The 20,304-nt window shown below is 39.4% G+C and overlaps 1 protein-coding gene across 2 annotated transcripts in view; it reads right to left on the reverse strand.

Annotated features, from left to right (window-relative positions):
• CPED1 (cadherin like and PC-esterase domain containing 1) overlaps positions 1–20,304 on the reverse strand; it is a 149,199-nt gene that overhangs the window by 86,173 nt on the left and 42,722 nt on the right. For both annotated transcript variants that reach the window (XR_014185334.1, XM_082064825.1), the window contains 2 exons: positions 13,881–14,040; positions 12,222–12,390 (listed from right to left, as the gene is read on the reverse strand). Coding sequence is in view for 1 of the 2 variants with exons in the window: in XM_082064825.1 (XP_081920951.1) it covers positions 12,222–12,390; positions 13,881–14,040 (329 nt within the window). In the remaining variant the exon portion in view is untranslated. The remainder of the gene's footprint in view (positions 1–12,221; positions 12,391–13,880; positions 14,041–20,304) is intronic.

Raw genomic sequence — 20,304 nt, forward strand, 5'->3', positions numbered from 1 at the left:
TAGAAATAAAAATTGCCTTAGAATATAAACTTCAATTCTTAATACTTTGCACAGTAAAGATGCATGAAAAGAACCATGCAGCATACTAGTAGAGAAGAACTGTTTTTTTAGAAATAAGTTTACCAGAAACAAATTCTGTATGAATGGTTTATAAAATATTACTCACAGTCTAAGCTTACTTTGATAAAAGCTTTTGCTGTCAACTGGTTCTAGGCAATAGAAACCACAAACACTTATTTCTTCGGCAGTAGGTAATCGCACACTCAAAGTAAAAGACTTTTCTCTTGTTAACATTCTATGCCAAAGGCTTGACCTTGCCCACAAATCCTTACCCCATGTTAACAAGCTTTAAATAGACTATAGAAAAGAGATGTTGAAAAATTGATCAGCCCCCACAGCCTGTGTTTTGACTGGACTCTGGCATATCCTGAGAAATTTAGTTTCATGAATCCTCCCAGTGGCATATTCTCTGGCCTGCATGACACTGTCCTCTTGGTTTCTTTCATCACTCATCAGAATTCACCTGTTGCATCACTTAAGATTCAGCAAAATGGAAGTGGAGCAACACGGAGCCCAAGTGAAGAGTGGGACACAGGGAGGTTTTGTTTCATTAGAGTCCCTTGTGCTAAGAAAGGGGCTGCCTTTGAACCCCATTATCACACTGCACAGAACCCAATTAATGTCTGAACTGCATAAAGCTATTAGATAATTAAGTAGCACTATATTACCAGATACATTTATACAGTATAAAAGTACTCTCTTTAGAGATGGACTATAGTATACACAGAACATGTTTTGTATTGAGATTCAGAAAAGAAACAAATTCTGATTATTTCTAGGAATTTCTCTACTAAATTGACTTGGAAATGTAGTTATATATTTTCTATTATCACTTATCCTACAAGACCCACTTGAGTATCATGACTGAAGCACACACACTTCTGTAGACAACCTCACTGGGGACTGATGTGGCTGCATCTCTCTAGCTGCCTTTGACTACAGTCAAGATCAAGTGTTCATTGCAGATGAGTTAACAAAGCTTGGCATTTAGCAGAAGTTCGTAACAAGGCTTAATGTAATGTTTTGAGTCTAAAGCATGATCATAGAATCACAGAATGGTTTAGTTTGGCAGGGACCTCTGGAAGTCTTCTTGTCCAAAGCCCTGCCCAAAAAGGGCTACCTGGAGTCAGTTACACAAGCCTGTGTCTAGACAGTTCTTGAATGACTCAAAGGATGGAGACTCTACAACATTTCTGGGAGACCTGTGCCAGTGCTCAGTCACCGTCAGAGCAAAAAAAATGCTGTTCCCTGATGTTCAGAGATAACCTCCTGTCTTTCAGTTTGTGCCCATTGCCTCTTGTCCTGACACTGGGCACCACTGAATAGACTCACTCTGCCTTCTTTACAGTCTCCGTTCAGATATGCATACACATTGAAGAGATCCCCCTGAGACTTCTCTTTTCCAGGCTAAATGTTTCTAGCTCTTTCAGCCTTTCCTCATATGTGTGATGTTTCAATTCCTTAATCGTTTTAGTGGGCCTTCGCTGGACTCTATACAGTATCTCCACATATTTCTTGTACTGGGGAGCCCAGAACTGGACACACACACCCCACTACTTGCCCGTGGTGAGTAGAGGAGAAAGTTCACTTCCCTCGACTCGCTAGCAACACTTCTCCTCATCAGCCCAGTGTATCATTTACCTTCTTTGCCACAAGGACACATTGCTGCTTCATATTCAACTCACTGTCTATCAGGATCCCCAAGTCGTTTTCTGCAAGGGTGCCTTCCACCTGGTCAATGCCCAGCAGGTACTGGCACATGGAGTTGTTCCTTCCTAGATGAAGGACTTTGCACTTCCCTTTGTTGAACTGCACGAGGTTCCTGTCAGCCCATTTCTCCAGCCTGTTGAGGTCCCTTTGAGTGGCAGCACAACGCTCTGGTGTATCAGCCAGTCCTCCCAGCTTTGTATCATGAGAGTGTATACTCTATCCCATCACTCAGACATTTAATGAAGATCTTGAACAGGGATGGACTCAGTAGGGACCCCTGGGGTACATCACTAGTTACTGGTGATGCATTATGACACATTCACTGTGCTGACACCAGATCTCTTTAAAACATGCTTCTGTGCACTCTAGTCCACAGAATATTCTAGGCAGTGTTAAAGCCCCACCTTGTGAGTGTGAACACTTCCAAGTGCACTGGTCTGCATTGGCATGGTTGAATGGCTTTCTATTTCTTCAGGCAGAATATTGCAGTCAAATGTAACAAGCATTTTCCACATTCCTTTAAAAAATACTGTATCATTGCCTACAGCCAGCCATGGGAAACACTCAGACATGCAGCTAATGCTGACCTTCCTTTGGGTTTTGCTCAATTCCAGTAACTCCATTCTGTTGTGCTGGTAAATAACTGGTGGGCAGGAAGATGTTTTGCCTGTCTTCTGTTCTTGTCACCTCCGGTTTTGTTCTAACAAGTCATTTCCTTCCCTAGCTTTACTGACTAAAAGAAATGTGTCCCATGCACAGATCTGGGCTGAAGGTTTGTGATGTCTGGGACTCTTTCTGCTTTTTCTGATAAAGTTATTTGAAATGACAGTAGGAAAAAAATATGACAACAATATATATGACTGAAGTTATAAAATTAAACTCTGACTGCTGGGAAATAGAAAAGCAAAGGTTGTACATATAGCCTCAACTCTGCCCTTTGGATGTTTGCATCATCTTGAAATCTTGCATTACATCGAACTGTATTTTTATGCTGTAGAAAGTTTTCCATGTGTACTACAATTCCCTGAGACTCTAGGGCAAAAGAGCCCCAGAATTGCTATTTAGAAAGAGAGTATACAAATCCTCAGATCACGCTCCATTTCATTGCCACAGCAGGCTGAGAGGGCGCCTGTGGTTCCCAGAGTCTAAGAACACCAGAACTGTGTTTGTCTCACAGAATAGTACAAAGACTATAACCAAGAAGCTTCACATTTTTCAAATCAGTTCTGATTTAGATTAATCTCTGAGTGAAATTGTTCCATTTTGGTTCCTCATTCAGGTCAAAACCAGTTAATTAAAATGTTCATGTGAAATACAAAATTTTAACTGAAGACTCATCTCAGCAAGGTGGCACTACATGGTGGTTTTTCAGCTGTCTCTGACAACTATTTCCACCATTTCTGCAAATCCTGTACATCACTCACATAGTTGCCACACTGGTTTGCAGCTTTTCTCTAATTTCCTAAATCTGCAGTGGGCATTGAGGGGCTAAGTGAGAAGCTGTGTGATTTTGCTGTACAGCAAACAGAAGGAGCTGCAGAATTTTAGAGAGATGGATATTATTGGAAGGAAGGGCAACAGGGACAGAAAAAGCCCCATTAGCTCATTTGCTCCTCACTGTAAATCAATTCCTAAGCACTTCAAAATGAAGGATAAACAATGCATATATTTCAAGTAAAAACTAGAAATGCATTCAGATCATGCTGTTGGCTACACCAGCTAAATGTTTCCAGCACAACAGGCATTAAAATAAAACCGGCTGCTTCACAGAACTAACTGCATTTTAGTCATAGAATCACAGAATCACAGAATGTTAGGGATTGGAAGGGACTTCAAATCATCTAGTCCAATCCCCCTGTTGGAGCAGGAGACCTCTTTAGCCAGATCAGACAAGAAAAGTTGCTCAACAGCTTCTCATTAGGGGATATCAGGTTTTAGGGTGAGGTTTATTCTAAGCCAATGACTGAAAATGAACATTTAGTCAGTCTGGTTCAGGACCAATAGAGACAGATATTAATACGTCAGGTAAAATTCCAATTCATGAAAAAAATCCCATTTAAACCGGTTCAGGTTTGGTTTGACTCCTATGGATTCTACAGGATTCTCAGCAACTGACAGGGAAAAATACAGTATATGGATTAGGAGAGATGAACTGTGAAAACCTGCAGCAACCTCAGGGTTCTTCTGTGTGTGCCCGATAAAGATCCATAAATATCTGTGTTCAACTGCAAGATATTGAAGTCATGGAGTTGAAAGTTATTTCTGATGCTTGTTCTCCTGTCTTCAGAGGAAATAAACTACCTGTCCAGCAAGATTTAGTCTCATTATCGATTAAGTCTAATTAAAAGCAGCATTAAAGGGTAAAATAGAGAACAGAATGGGAAAAACTTGTGGCAATCACAGGAATTTAGTCTGGGAGAAAGCTGACCTCTGGCTGGCAAATTTTTAAGCAAAGGAATAGGGATTAAGTTTTAGTAGGCTGCAAAACTTTAATGCAGACATGCACATATATTTTTTACAATGACACCACTGTGTGCAGAAATGGAAGACTTCTCAGGATCTTGAAGATGTTCATCCACATGCTGGATGCATACAGTTGGAGGTATGCTCCACATATTTGTGTAATGCCTTTCAGAAAGCACGTAAATGCAGACAGATTACATGGACCAAGCATATCTTTTCTCTAAAGGCAGAATGAACTAGAAATATTCTTAAGATTAATTTTAACTCATTGACCTTTTACTCACTGGTAACTACTTCTGCTTTAGGATAAGCCACTGGGGAAAAAAAGATTTGGCTAGTACAATATTAATTTTACAATGCTTTTCCTCTACCCACTTTGACATCCACTTTTTAAAATCTGCAGTCATTAAAATAAGCTTTATGATTTCAGTGACATGGATTCCTTTGGCTCCTCAAAACCACCCTGAACCATCAGTTAAAGGCCTGACACACTGAAAAAATTCAATTTAATTGACAAAGGAATTCCGATTTGAAGGCTTCATGCAGACTTGTGGACATTGAAGGAGAGTGGAAGAGTGTGTGCCATCCGCAGGGCTGGATGTTATGGTGACTGAAGTAATTCCCTTGAAAGCATTTTCCTCTGGCAATTTTTCTGCAAATGAATTTCTTAGGAGAGAAGCTGGGGCAGCCTGGGGCAGCCAGCTCAACTGTTAGCTGAGGATTTTTCTGTGAAAGGGTATAAGTTGACTTAGACAGCCATCTCCCTGCTCCTTCTACCTCCACCTCTTGTTTTAAGGGGCTTGTTCAGATCATGTTGAGCAGCAGACACAGCCAGACACTGTGTGCACTGCACATCATATGCCAACACTCTACAGAAGACTGAAATGAATTTTACTCTAATAAAAACAAACTGTAGTGACCCTTCTAGGGTTGTCTTTGAGCTCAGTCCTTGCACAGTGTTGCCTTGTGATGAGTCAAGAAAGATTTTCCATAACTAACCTTAGGAATGGCACAAACACAATTTTGAAACACCTGCCTTCACTGACTGCATTGATCAGCTTGCTGTTAATTGTAATAGGTCTTCAGAGGCACAGCTCAAGTGAAGACAATTCACTCAGATGTCAAAATCCATAGATAAATCCCACCCTACAAGTCTACATCGCTCATATCTATGTATGAGCTAAATGTACACGTTCCTTTCATACCTCATTGCAGAACACAAGTGCTTCAAGAGAATGATCTATGCCATCCTAAGGCAGACACCTCAACACAGTGACATTAATTGCAATCCAAAGCTGCTCTTTTCCTCCAGTGACTGTACAGGGAATCTAAATGAGACACTGAAGACAAGTAGGAGATACACCACAGGAGTACTCACACAGCCCAACCATGGACAAGAAAACCCATGCGCCTGGAACATACAAAACCATCTGGGAGCATGTTTGCCCCAGACTTTTCATGATAAAGAAGAGGGTGACCATCAGCGAGGTTAAACAGTAACAGTATTTTTGAAGTGTCTAGTATCATAGTTTACCTGTTCTGTTTCTGATAGTGATTGCGAGTATATTATTATTACTGGTTGCCAGTTAATTACATATCATCAGTTAACCACTTCTATCTTGGTTTTGTTTAAACAATGTGAAATTGTCAGTTTTTTCTGCAACACCTTCAGAGGTGTAGCTGAGCTCTGAACTTACTCAATGGACAAGGAGATAGAAGGTGGAAGGCCACTGGGCCTACTGAGTAATTCAGTGTAATTTTGAGGTTTACATTTTGGGATTTGGTGCATCACACTTTAAAGAATTTGTATTAATAGATTTTAAAGAGGACCTTGCTGGTTTCAAGAAATGACCTTTTTTGAAATAATGAAGGGTGTCCTGTCCAGATAGTTCTGCTGTGCATCAGAGCTGCTGCAGTCTGTCTGATCAGCTGGATCTGCAGGTCCTCGAAAGACTTAAGGTAATCATATCTCTTTGAAATTAGTTGAGGATGTTTTCACTTGAATAAATTCAATCAGTCTCTGATAACTTTTTCAGTGTAAGCTCTGTCCTTTCAGTTAATTTTTGTACTTTCATTCTTACTGGATCTATATTTGGTGAAATTTCTTCACTAAAAGTCCAAATTCTTTTGGATATAAGTAGTCATCCATAGTTAAAAAGCAAGAATCTGTTTGACTATATATATATATATATATGTATATATATATATATATGCAGGTATCTAAATATCTGCAAAAATACGGACTGATTCTACACAGAAAGTCAGAAAAGCATATTTTAAAATGGAGCTATTTCCCATACTGCCTGCTAGCACAGGCTATCACAGTATATAGAAAAAATTGTAAGATGTGTAATGGGAGAAAAATGTACCCATAATAAAAAAAATGGTTCCATAACAAATCACAAAGAAAACAGTGCAGTAATTTATCATAAGTTTATAGTGTTAGCCTTAGGTAGGTCTGTTTATTCCATCCCTAATTTATTGTTATGTTGTGCCATTTCTCTGCAGCTCTAACATGCTACTTGTTGAAAGAAGAAGACACAATATTCAGCTATTTTATACAGTAAATTTCTCACTTTTAAAAATACATTTTTTATACATTGTACATGTTGTATGTTTTTTTCTTTACATAAGATTTTTATATCTCAGGACAAAAATACTCCTGTCCCTTACCATTTCTATAACTTACTTACATGGAGGATACTCTTTGTTTTAATTCAGACTTAAGTGGAAAATCTCCACTCCTGTGGTTGTTCCTGAATGCCTTATTTAAGCCTTTGCTAATGAAAAAAGGAGAAAAGACCATCTGAGAAAACTTTCCTCTGAGGATCCTTGCTCCTGAGACTAAGTTTGAAGACAAGACAGTCATCAGCTTCAGCAACCATTGAATTAGGTCCTTTGACTGAGACTGAACTAAGAATGGTTCATCGACTTCTGAGAGGAAAAGTAAAGGTGATTTAGTAACAGCATTTCCCAGCTTCCTGTGAGAAGGAAACATGGATCGGCTTGACTAATGGAAGCTGGAAAACAAAAAAGAAAAACAAGAAGAAGAATCAGGACAACAGAAGGTAGGTCTAGGCAAACTGGGAGCCACAGAGGGAGAAGTTTACAGACCTGCCTGGACCAAAGAGCCAGAGCGAGGGCATCTGTGGACCAGGAGAAAAGCAGAGAGCTATAGGCCTGCATGACAGTGTAGAGACTCACTTATGACATATCCTCCTGTTACAAAGAAGCATCAGACTAGAGCTCATACTAGAGGAACTGGGATATTTGTACTGAGAAGAGCAGAAAAGAACTCTAGGAAGAATTTTAACTCTGTGCACTGCATGACAGATTGGCACAGACTTGGGGAAGGTAAAAAAGGAAAAATTGCTCATTCCTTCTTTTAAGACAAGAATTAGGGATGTGAAATTGAGTAGTCAGATAGAAGTCTTAAAGCAAACAAATATTCTTCCTCAGGCAACATATAAATAATCTGTAGAATCTCATTACTAATGGAGGCTGGGAAGACCAAAAGCACTAACGGATTTAAAAATTTATCAGAGGATTGCATGGCATAAAAATCCACTAGAGCTTATTAACCATAAATATTTATATTCCACCTCCAGTTTTGTGTTTCTAACCTTGCAAATTACCAGAAATAACTATAGCATGGCTAGGGACGAGTGCCACTCCATGCTTGTCCTCTTCCACAGTTTCATGATGCTTTCTTGCCTGAAACAGAATGTCAGACCAAGCGTGAAGCGTGTCTTTGATCTCCCCCAGTCCAGACAGATTTTCATTCTCGTATCAGTGAAAAGAGAAATGATAGGGCTCTAGGTGCTAGAGATGGCAATTGTGTTATGTTCAGTCTCCCAGGAAAGGAAGCATTAGAGCATTTGATTCTCTACACAGGCTACTTGCAAGAACAGTGAAATGCAAAAGCTAAGTTCTTACAGAATCTAATGGACAAATGTAATTTTATTTCCAAATAACCCTGCAATCTAATTGATTAAGATTTGATGGTAATTTTATTTGCATTTGCTCCTGCTAAGTAAGAAGGCAAGAATATGTAATTCAAAAATAAAACAAAGAGGAAAAGATCCTAGGCATTTCTGCTGTTTCTAAGTATTTTGCTCTTTATCTGCGTGCATGTTTGCATTCTAGTTCACATTGCCTCTGGATTGTACTTGACGTAATATAAAAAATGGCCACTTGAGGGCAATACGGCAACCTTATTTTCACAGCGTTCTGCTCATAGCCAGACCTCCACGTCATACTAAAAGATGTATTTCCTGGGGAGGTGAGGGTCCAGTTTTATTTGCATATATGTTAAGTATAAAAAAATCTTTCTCTTTAGTCAAGTTTTTAAATGCATAACACACAGAGAGAAAATTTCAATGATGTACTGACTTATACCGCACAGAGTTTATCAAGCAAAGTGCTTTAATAAATTATGTTTACTTCACTGCACAACAGGAAAATCACTTAAGGGCATAGTTTCAGCTGAGAGTATCAAAGGTTAGGCAAGTACACCAGTCCAGGAGTTCCAATTCAGGAGACACCTAACTGTTTATTTTGGATGAGTGAAGGGACAGTGAGCCGGAGCGGGGGTCGTGCAAAGCTGCCAACAGCATGGAAGGACTTGGCACCACTAAAGTCTATGAAAGTACATCCCTTCATTAAGAACTGGGACCAGGCTGGAAAAGGTTAATGGCAGGGCAAAGGAAGCACTTCACAGTGTGTTAAACCTTGAAATAATCAATCATAAACGACTGTTTCTCACACCAGCTTCAATAAAACAGAAAATTATTCAGAGATCAGCCTTCTGCTCGATACACATGCATAATCTTGATTAACTCAAAGGTAATTATTGCATACATTGACAGAGATCCATCCCTTAATCGGTACCATATGCAAAATAGAAAGCTTCTATTTTATTATTAATTTTTCAAAGCACAGATGGTCTAAATAAGGGGTTTCCAAATTTCCTCAAGGAAATAGGGCTGTTACGCAAGTCTCATATCAAAACATTTGTGTGGCAGAAAGCCACTCTCTCCCCTGATTTTCCTGCATCTTCCCAACCAGAGCCCAACTGTAAAGTAACACTTCTGCCACTCCTTGAGTACATACAAAAATCTCATGCCAGCACAGGATTTAGCTTCCTTTGCTTTCTGGACTGAGATATCAAAATGTGCATAATCCAGAGAAAACCTGGCAGCTGGTGAACAAAACACATTTGAACTCTTCCTGAACTGCCATTTGGTCAATGCTTATTCAAGGAGTCATTCTGAAGCCTTGCCACTATAATTACGATAAGTATATCTGAGTTGTAAAAATAATTTGTAATAGTTTACTATCAAAGAAACAGTGAGGAATGCAGTATTATTTAATTTATTAAACTTCTGGCTTTTCTTTACACAGTTTCTCTTAATCATTTGGTGTCTTCTGATACCCCATGTCCAGTCCTCTTAAAAATCTCTCCTTCATATAAACCATAAAGGGTTGTTGTACATAGAGGATCAAAATTTAAGCTTAATATACCGGGATTGTGATAGTAATGCTGTAACCAAGTTAACCACAATTTCTCATCAGTAATAGTTTAATTATACTGGCATGAGAAAATTTGCTGACCAGAGACCTATATACACTGAGGGGGTTTCTAAATTATTGTGCAACATTACTGAAAGCAGCACATCTATGATAGCAGCAGATTTAAATTATTCTCATCTGTTCATAAAAACAACCAACCAACCAACCAAAAACCCACAACAAAACAAAACAAAACAAAATAGTCAACTGTTCTTGAAGAAAAACACATCAAATACTACCAAATTTTTCCAGACCAAAGTCTCCTGTATAGGCATGTTCAGTCCCCAGTGACATTGATAGGTATTCTGTCAATCAGCAGAATATCAGGTCTTAGAGATCCTTTCTGTCATTATTGACTATTGACAGGTTGGAACTTCACAACATAACAAACAATTTTCCTTCCTACACAATAGAGTTGGCAGAAACTGGAGGCTTAGGAGTTTTCTGGACCAGGTTCCTTGGCTGGTACAGATATCCATAGCTCCACTGGTAACACAGGGAGAGGAGAACACTCTGCTGGCATGGCACATCCCACTGGCAACAAGTGACAGCTCTGCAATGTTTATGAGAAACTTGATGTAATCTCATCCTGAAGGATGTCAACAACTGAATTAAAATCTTCTCCCAAGTATTGTTTTCTGACTGATGATATCCTGTCTGATGCCTTTGTACCAAGCACAGAAGCCTCTCTGTGATTCTCCCACTAGTCCTCTCTGGTCACTCCATGAGTTCCCAGTGTCTCACTTCTCCTGGAGACTCTTAGATTCCTCCCAGGTTCTTTATAGGGCACACTGTTTATGCTGAGAGACAGTCTTATACAACCCACTTCCCACCATTTTGTTAATTTGCATTTCAGTCTTTACATCACTATAAATGTGCTTTCTGTGGTGCCTTTTTTTTTGTTTATTTCTTGCCATTTTGACAATTCTGCCTAAAGCCGTGGAAGATAGAACACCACAACAGCTGTAACCAGAGTGGAACTACTGTAGAAGTGCTGCTGCTTCTATCTATCATTTTTAGTGCTTCTTCAGCTGCCAAAGTACTCTGTAAATGGCAGCGGGCACCCCATTCAGCAGATTTTCCTCAGTGGAAATTATTTTACAGAACCATATCACAATTACTTATAACTACTAGCCTTTAAAGTAGTCCATACTTCAGCTGCAACACTGATGCTGCTGGACATTGTGCTATTTTAATAAACATAAAACAAAACCAAACCCCAGGGTTTGAAAGTGGGTGGTCATTAGTCTTCCTAAATGTAAACAGAGGAAAATAGATGGCAAAATAATGTATCTCTTTGGGCTTCCCTAGCTTCTGAGTGGGGAAAGAAAGAGAAATAGGTTCAACTCAGCTAATTCTGGCAATCTAGAATTTGGTATGTTCTCTAAGAGTATCATAGCCCACGGAAGGAAGCAGATACTTTTAGCAGGAAACTCATCTCATTCCAAAATCAGTGTCTAAATTGAGTGGGATGATTTATTCTCTAGAGGTGTCTGTTTCTCCAATAACTAGAATTGGATAATGAGCTTAGACTAGACACTTAACTTTGAGAGAGCTAAAATTGTAGAACATACCAAATGGCTGGCATCAGCAAGAGTCCTGACAGTGGCACCACAACACTGAGACTGATCCAAAGCCAAGACCTGCTCCTACCTCAAAAGGGCTACATGGGCAAAGTGCACCATCCTCAGATGGTTGTGCAGGAGCTGATCTGTGTGACCTCAAGAGATCACTGCTACTTTGCGACCTCATTCCTTCAGAGGGAAAGAAACAGCCACAGAACTGTAGCTCCTTCACAAAGAGCTGCCATGTTATAAGCACAGTTACTTGCTGAAATAACAAAGGAATGGGAAGGCATGTTTGGAAATCCATAGGACTGTTGAGCAAAATAGACATGTAGAGAAAAGGGTGTCTCCAGGCACTTGGAGATGTCCAGAGTTAATCTAATTAAGGTACATATGAAACATCCTTCTTCATAAAACCTGACCCTGACCCTGACCCTCCTCCATTCTGTTTTACTGCACCTAAAAAAAGATATATAAACAAAACATTTTAAATATTTACTTTCCTTTTTATGGCACTGTCAATATCCGGGCAAAAGACATTTCTGCATGAAGCACTGCTGTGCTTCAGAGGAAACCTCGCAACTGCTGTCAAATGTCACCAACAAAAATGGGCTCTGAAGCAGCAAATCCCAGGGCCCTTCATAACCCCACCGCACATGGCAACTCTTCCCTCCTTCATGAATCAAATCCCACTCATGCTGAGAAATGAAAGCTGTACATTAGGAGAATATTCACATGTTGTCTGGAGACTGCAAATAAAGAGGAGGTAAAAGAGAAGAGAGCTATTATCTGCTTTTTCTGTCTCTGTTCTTTGCCCGAAAGATGGAAAAATTAGTAAATGAAATGTTTTACCTTTACAGTAAAGTGCTTCTTCTTGGGTGGATGCCAGACAGTGGCGGTTGAATGAATGAATGCCCGCAGAGGTGTTAAGGATGTCACAAGCACATATGCTTTGATGATGACAGAAAAGTCTTGAGCTTTAAGGACGTCCTGGTGTTCTGGTGAAACTGATACTTGACTTCTGGAAAGTAATAAGAATATACAGCATTAATGAAGTGCTTCTGCAAATGAGGAAATTAAGCTATAAAAAGAATAATGAAATAGTAATAGTGGAAACAGGAAATTGGCTTTTTTTTTCCCCTCGAGTTAAACAACACAGTAGATGAAACCAAGCAGGCTGGAACAAAGCTGTATGTCAAGTCTTTTTATTGCTTTCACTATTTTAAAATTTGAATTTCCATACATAGAATGTAACTGTTAGGAGGGAGTTACATTTGAGAGTACACATGGCTAAATGCACTGTGGACATGTTGTAGTGGTTGCAAACCCAGGACATTCAGAGTAAAGGCAAAAACATTAAAGAAATCCAAGCAGTTTAAGTAACAAAGGTGCATAGCTGAAGTGCCCAAATTTACACTGATTTGTGGTGAATTCAGGAAAAAAAAAAAAGCCAAACCAAAACAACAACCAAAAAAAAATGAACTATGGAAAGACTGCACTATTGTTAGCACTTCCTTCAATGTAATACAGGAACAAAATCATGTGGCACTTCATGCTTTCTCTAATGAAAGCCATGAACTGTGCCTCCAAATATTATGAGTGACTATGACACCTATAAATAACCAAGAACAAATCAACTAAACATAAAATAATTATGCAAGGTACCTTTGTCTAGGAAGTGGCATGGCTCTCTAGATACTGGCCTACAGCTCCCATAGTCCACACAAAAAGAATCAGACATTGAAACAGAACAGGAAAAAAAAATCTGCTATATAAAAGCTTATTACTTGGGGAAATCTGAGCTATACTTGGGCTAATCACAAAAATGTGATTGCTATTCTGCTTGATAAAATCTCTGAGTTTCAATCTGCCCTCTAATAAATGCAATGACAAGATGACTATACAAACTATGGGTCTCTAAGACAGATTACTGGTAAAAAGACACAGGGCTGTCTTGCCATTTCTGTGTAATCTTTGGCAATATGCAGCCTTTACAGACCTCAGTTTTGCTTCCTGTTAAGAGTGTCTAAGAATATCTGTCTTAAAGAGACCTTTTTCTCCTCTCTGCAGAACAGTAGGGCCTCAGATCATAATATTGGTGAGATAATGTAACACAGGAAACAGCACTTGGAGAGCCAGTTCTCACATATTTCTTAGTTTTTCACTTCAGGGAGGGTCTCTGTGTAAAGAACTACGTATGTGTGCCTGTAGTAGGGACAAGGCAGGGATGGGAGCAGCTGCTACAAGACCTAAACATTCAGGGGTGTGTCTGGGTCTGTATTTATCAGCCTAGATGTTTCAATACCCTCGACATAAAGACTTAGCTGTTCACACACAAAAACATTGAAGCTTGGCTAGTACAGAAATAAACGTTGTGCAAGTATAAGAGATGCAAGACATCCAAGTGCTACACTTGCTGCGTTCTTGCTACATTCTGCATCTCTGACTCCCAACCAAAACCGCAATGAAGCACTCGCAGTTTCTGAGGGTGGGGTTTCATTTTCGTCTTACAGCTGTGCGCTCCTGCTCTGCTCCCACCAGGACCGCAGATGATGGGCCGTACGTGTCTTCTCAGCGCTTTCACTGCCCTGGGACATGTTGCCTGTAACGCTGGCCCTTGACAGCCCAGGCTGACCGGAGCACTCTGGGGTGATGACTGGGAGCTGCAGGCCTGAAAAAGTGCCAAGAGGATGATAAAGTCAGCAAAGCATTGGAAGCAGCAGTGGACTCCTGCTGTTAAAGATAATAGGTGTAAAACACAATGGGCAGAGAGAAACTACCAGCATCAGGCGAAAATGTAAAATAACAAATGCTGAGACTATAATCCTTTTTGGATCTGCTGGCAGAGAGCTTTACACCCACCAAGCACCTCCTGCCAGCTGCAAGCTCAGAGGCTCAACTGCAACTCCTGCTTTAAGAGTGTATGAGTACTGCATAGAAGAAACCATCCCCTTCCCCCTTCTAAATATAAATCCTTTATTTCTAAATGTACAATACCAAAAACTTTTTTTCTCACATAGCCCTAATTACAACTAAAAGGGATAAGAAATTTATCTGACTAAGGACCAAGGGACTATGCCACTGTAATCACACAGACAGCTCAGTAAATAAAAACATATCCTTGTTCCTAGGTTCGCTGTTTAAGGCTACATTTTGTAATTACTGAAATCTATAGGAGGCTTAGCTCTGCCACCAAATGCAGGGGGGACAGGGCTGATGTACCAGAGTCCTCAAGATTACTGAGGCATGTGACTATTAATACTAATCAAAATATTGTGATGTGAGATCAGTCAACGGGTGGTATGTATTTTCTGCTTTTACTATGCTGCTAAAAAGGCTCAGAGCCCTCACATTATGTCATTATTTCATGTAGGGTGGTTTTCATTAACTCTAAGACAGCTCAGATTTCAAGTTCTTAAGTAACAGTCAGGGAAATGTCAAGTTGTTCACATTATTCCCAAACCTTGTTACTCATCTTTTTAATGACATATTGCACCGTGCTGTTATGAATTTATTTGTATAGCTTCTCTTTTAATGCATGCATTCTCCACTTCGGTGCATGAAATGAAAAATAAAACTGAAGTTGTGTTTCTGGTGATGAGCTGTGAGCAGCCATTCATGGAAAAGTACTACTCATTTTCATACAGATCCTGTTAAAATTACATTGTGATTGTCTGTGTTTATCGACTGTTCATCACATCAGCTCAGTTCAGCCTTCCAAGCTCAACTGGGATCTGAAATTAATTTTCTCCTTCACTTTCCATGCACCATTGAGCAGGATTTAAGGCTTTACTAACCAAAACCGGGCACTTATTAATATAGCACCTCATGTTCAGATTATACTCTCATTGACATCTTCGAGTTGTGTTATGCATTATAACTGATTTGAACTTTGTAAGTGACTACCTGTTTGGTAGACTACTCTCTCCCTATTTGGCTCTGCAGTGATAGCAGGAACAAGCCAGTAAACTCCCACTAAGTCATTTGTTTAGCGGACTTGTTTCTGAATACGCATAGGGAGCAGACCTGCTAAATGAAGTCCTATTTTTTCCATATCCACCCTGTAAAGACACAACACCATTTCACTATGGCAGTTTCTACCCTGTAAAGAGACAATGTCACTCCACCACAGCAATTTATGGTCCCACTACAACTGCAACTACAGGTTGTCCTGCCTTGATGGCTCCAGCATACAGCTGAAAGGAGCTTCCAGACCAAGCTCCCTATGACACATACAACCTTTTACATTAGGTCATAGCTACCTGACAACATTAACAGAACCATGCAAAGGACAAGAATGGCAGATCTTCTCAGCTGATCGGCTGAAAGCCAAAGTATGTCAAAGGTGCACATTTTTCAGCAATTGCTTTAGTTAAAATGACACTAATGTTGAGAAAAGAAAATGCACAAACCATATTTTTTAAATTTAAAAGAAAGCTAATATTTCACTGAAAATAAGAACAGGGCAGCAGAGAAGGGCTGTTCAGCTTGTTACTCAGGAGAATGTAGAACGCATATTTTTCTTTTTAAAACATGGTTTTAATTGTGTTGCTACAGCAACAAGTAACCAATATGGTATTAATTCACAAGGCAGGGTTTGAAAATAATGAGATGAGGTTTATATCTATGTTTACTCCTCTAAAATGAGAATTTTAGCTGTTTTAAGGAAATAGAAAAGATTGCTTTGACATTAATTAATTTGCCACTACCCGGTGGACCATTTACTAGAGTTGGATATGACAAAACAAAACAAAAACAAAATAAAAAGATAAGGACAGATGAAATTTCAGGTGCCTTGAAATTCTCAGGTTACTGGGTAGAATCTCCTTAGTATTGCCCTAAGTCATTGCAAAATGCCTCAACATAAAAAAAAAAAAGGAAACCTACAATCTCCTTAAGAGAGAAGTTTAAACAAATACAGGGTGTTAGCAATTAGTATCGAGAACAAAAAAGGAGCAAGAGAGCACCCTGTTTGTATGGTGCCTTGCACACTTCTGTTGGATGGCCAGGTGGCTGGAAGAAGGAGAGAGTGAGACTGTCACAATGTGCTTTCTCCTTCAAGATGACACACAGCCTGTAGACCACCAGGCAGAGTTAATGAGGGAGTGAAGGTCCCTCACTTTGGTAAATCTACTCCTACTAATCAATGAATACAGTTATCATCATAATAAAGAGATGTCAGTAGCACTGAACTGCAGCACACTCAGCTGCACCCGTTCTCATTACAACTCTTCACCTGTTTTTGCACTCAAAAAGAGAAACACTGTTTATTAGGGCTGTAAATTTGTTAGTCAACATTATTATCAATGAAAATTAGCCTGCAGTGCCTTTACTGTTTGCAGTAATTGCCATGTTTTTCCATCTTGAAATCACTCTACAAGCTGTTGTTAATTAACAGTCCTTTTGAAGTATGCAGATAACATCAACATTTTATAATAGAAGAGATGAGGCAGGCTCAGTAGTTGATATGTCAGGCAGTTTGGAAACCAAGTTAGAAAGAGTCCCAGCATCATAGTGTCATGTCCAGATTACATCCCCACCTTCAAAAATCCAGATCTTAATATCAGTAATTGTTGTAGTAGACTCTAAAGATTAAAAACAAACAAGCAAACAAAACAAACAAACAACCCCCCCCCACACACACACAAAAAAAAAAACAAAACCAAAAAACCACAAAACAAGCAAACAAAAACCCAACAAACTACTAGAAAATAATATTTTCCCTTTTAAAGTGGCTCTCCAGTAACTGAAAGGCTACACAAACTGCCGATTTTCCTGAGGAGCAGCTGCAGGCTGTTTGTGATGATCTGGTGCACAGCAAAGAGCCTAAGGCTGGATATCTGCTTTTGCTTAAAAATATGTTTCACTTCATCAAAATTCTGGTTTGAAGAAGGTTTCTTATGCTGATACCTCTGAAATGGCACCATTGAAAACACTGACAAACAGCACCACTTTACCTCTCTCTAGGGTGTTCTCCAAGATGCCATTTTGATGGGTGAGGAAGCTACTACAAGTTCTCTGTTGAATTCACACATTAGCCCTCTAACCACAGCAATGGGTAAAACACAAATCTGAGATACAGGAACATCTGGGGGGCACATGTGAAAGGGAGGTATAACATCCACCAAAGCAAGTCAGCACCTCTAGATCAAAAAAATTAAGCACCTCTTTGTCACATGAACTGGTGGTAGATATTGTTCTGTCAACTGCAATCTCCCAAAGTACCACAGAGTCAAAGAGATCAGTTGGCTGCGACAACTGATAGCTAATGAAGCAGCTACACTGACATCTAATGCAGCCTTTCAAGTATTTTACACAGCAATGACTTCTTGCTCCCTCTCCTCCCACCTCTGGCTCCCAAGTTATTTACTTGTCTTTGGCTCAGAGTTCTGAAGTGTAACATGAGATTCAACCCACACGCAATAAAGAATACCTGATTTAAGAGTTATGGCGTGTGAGTGAGCAAAAGGTTTACTGATAGCTAGAAGTACATTTGGACAAATTAAGACTTCCTGGAGCTGAGCCAGGTCGGTGTTGACTTGGCTGTGGCCACGTGAACTGGTGGTAAATGGAATGGTGAGGTTAACAGGAACATCTGGTGACCTGCAAAGATAATGAATTCAGCAGAAGACTACTGGCTGAACTGAGTAACACTCAATTGAAAGAAAAGGAAACTGAGGATGAGTGATAATGTGTCCTCTTCTTTATCCTTCCTTTTATATTATCCTTTGTTGTTACAAGAAGGGTTATGATATGCTTCCTTTTTGTTCTTTTTTTTTTTTTTTTTTTACTTCATTCAAGATCAAATAAGCTATATTTTACATACTTAAAACACGGAGCAAGGAACAATTAAGACTGTTGTCTATTGACTGTCATTTCTAAAGTGCCCATCAAGTGTCAGATCCATATGAAACAATTCAAGAGCAATCAGGTCACCTTGGAAGCTTTGGGTTGTTTAATTAAGCACAGGTTAGAGATATAACAAAATGTAATTAAGGTGGTGTGCTTTGTCCTGAGCCCTGCTCACTGTCCATGTCTTTCATAAAGGACATTGTAAGTTCAGCACATTTGTACTTGCAGAATCTTCATCCAGTTGCTTTTCTTTATAGCAGGAAAAATATCACTTCAGAACATTAAAGTATATTACTCCGGAAAGTATACAGGAGACTCTCCATCTGCATAAAGCCTTCTGAATGTTTTTCCTAGATTTTCATAGTGGTAGTCTGTTTCTAGCAGGACTCTGAATCCTCTCACACAGGAAAAAAAGAATTATAGTCACCTCCCATCATTTTTCGGCAGTTTCTGCAACACAATATTCATGAGGGACTGATAAGAGGTCCTCTCTGCCTGCCTTACAGGTTTGCTCTCTGATAAGGCATCTCAGTGGGTCAGAGGAATTTTGTATTGAATCCTGTGCTGGGGTCATCCACCTGCCTGACTGGTGTGGGATGCTGGAGCACAAAGAGCTTATTTCTGATATAGACTGGGCAAAATGCATTGCTACAACCTGGTGCTTGTCTGGTATTTACAACTGGGCAATTTTCCCATGTTGGAAAGGTGTGTTCAACAGCTGCAAAGATTGCTTCACATCAGGAGATGCTTCAATAGCTTTCACAAAGTCTTAGGCAGATTTCTGAGCACCTCCAGGACTAGCAGATTTTGGTAAAAATAAAGCCAATCCAGTACCTTTTGCTCAGTCATGTATAGTAACCTGCTCTAAGCTGCATAACCATGAAAGTAATGAGTACTGAAAACACATTTTTTCCATTTTTCAGTGTTGATTTTGGAGGATGGATGATTTCAGTTGAACTGCTGCTGCTACATGCCCTGAGGTCATTGCAGGCTTGTCACAGAAAGCAGACCGATTCCATTTAATTGCCTTCTGTTATATGTTTGACCTATCCAATGAAAAAACTGTGAAACAAAGATTAGTATTCTCGTATGGGTTACACATCATGCTTTGAGGTTGATAAAGAGAGAGAGAGAACCTTTAACACTCAGTTTTAAAATCTATGCATTTAGAAAAGTGTCAAACGCAAAGCAGATGCTGAGTATATGAAGGAAGCCAGGAAGACCACGGGCAATCCTGGCCCCCAGTGAAGTCCTGGCAAAATTTCCATTGATTTCACAGGAATATGATTTATTTCTTGATGCTTACAGTCCTGTGATGATTTTGACATGTATTATAAGCTTCGTTTGCAATGTGCATGTTGTTGCACGTTTTACATCCCACCCACTACTGATTATTGAACTAGCTGTCCTTAAAAGGTTTCTCTGCTCAAACACTGCAGTGATCCCTCCCTCTGTAATAGAGTTAACCTCAAAGCAACCCCCTCCGAATATTTGGAATGGAGAAACTTCAACTTATTAGTCATTTCTGGGAATTTAAACTAACTATCTAACATATGTTCAGTATAGAAAAGAGTTCATAGTAAAGCAGATCTAAAGGGAAAGGAATTTAAACTATGGGTTGGAATGCACTGAAATTCATGCTTAAAGGCTCCTGTGAGGTTTCAGAATTATAAAGATGATAGTGCACCATTTCGAAATCTATGTGTTGTTTATTTTCCCCTTTAAAAACATCAGCAAATACAGCCTCAGTTTAGATTAATAATTTACTATGTTTTTCGCTTCTGTGTTTTGTCAGATGCATGTTAAACAGTATTTATTAAACATGTTTGCTTCTTCATTCCTAAAGCATCCTCACAGTTAAAAGATAGGGTTAGGGTTTTTTTCAATATTTTCCAAAAGGGCTGCTTCTTCCACGTGTACTCTTCATACCGGAACTTAAATTTACAGATAAGTTATAAAACTCTGGAGAAAGCAACTCAGTGAAAATGCTGGCTGATTATTACATGATCAGAGCCACAGCTACAATTCTGTAATAGTAAAAGAGTAGAATATAGAAGAGTAAAGGCCAAGCAATCAAATTAAT

Source organism: Streptopelia decaocto, assembly GCF_964273445.1.
Source record: "Streptopelia decaocto genome assembly, chromosome: 1".
NCBI lineage: Eukaryota > Metazoa > Chordata > Aves > Columbiformes > Columbidae > Streptopelia > Streptopelia decaocto.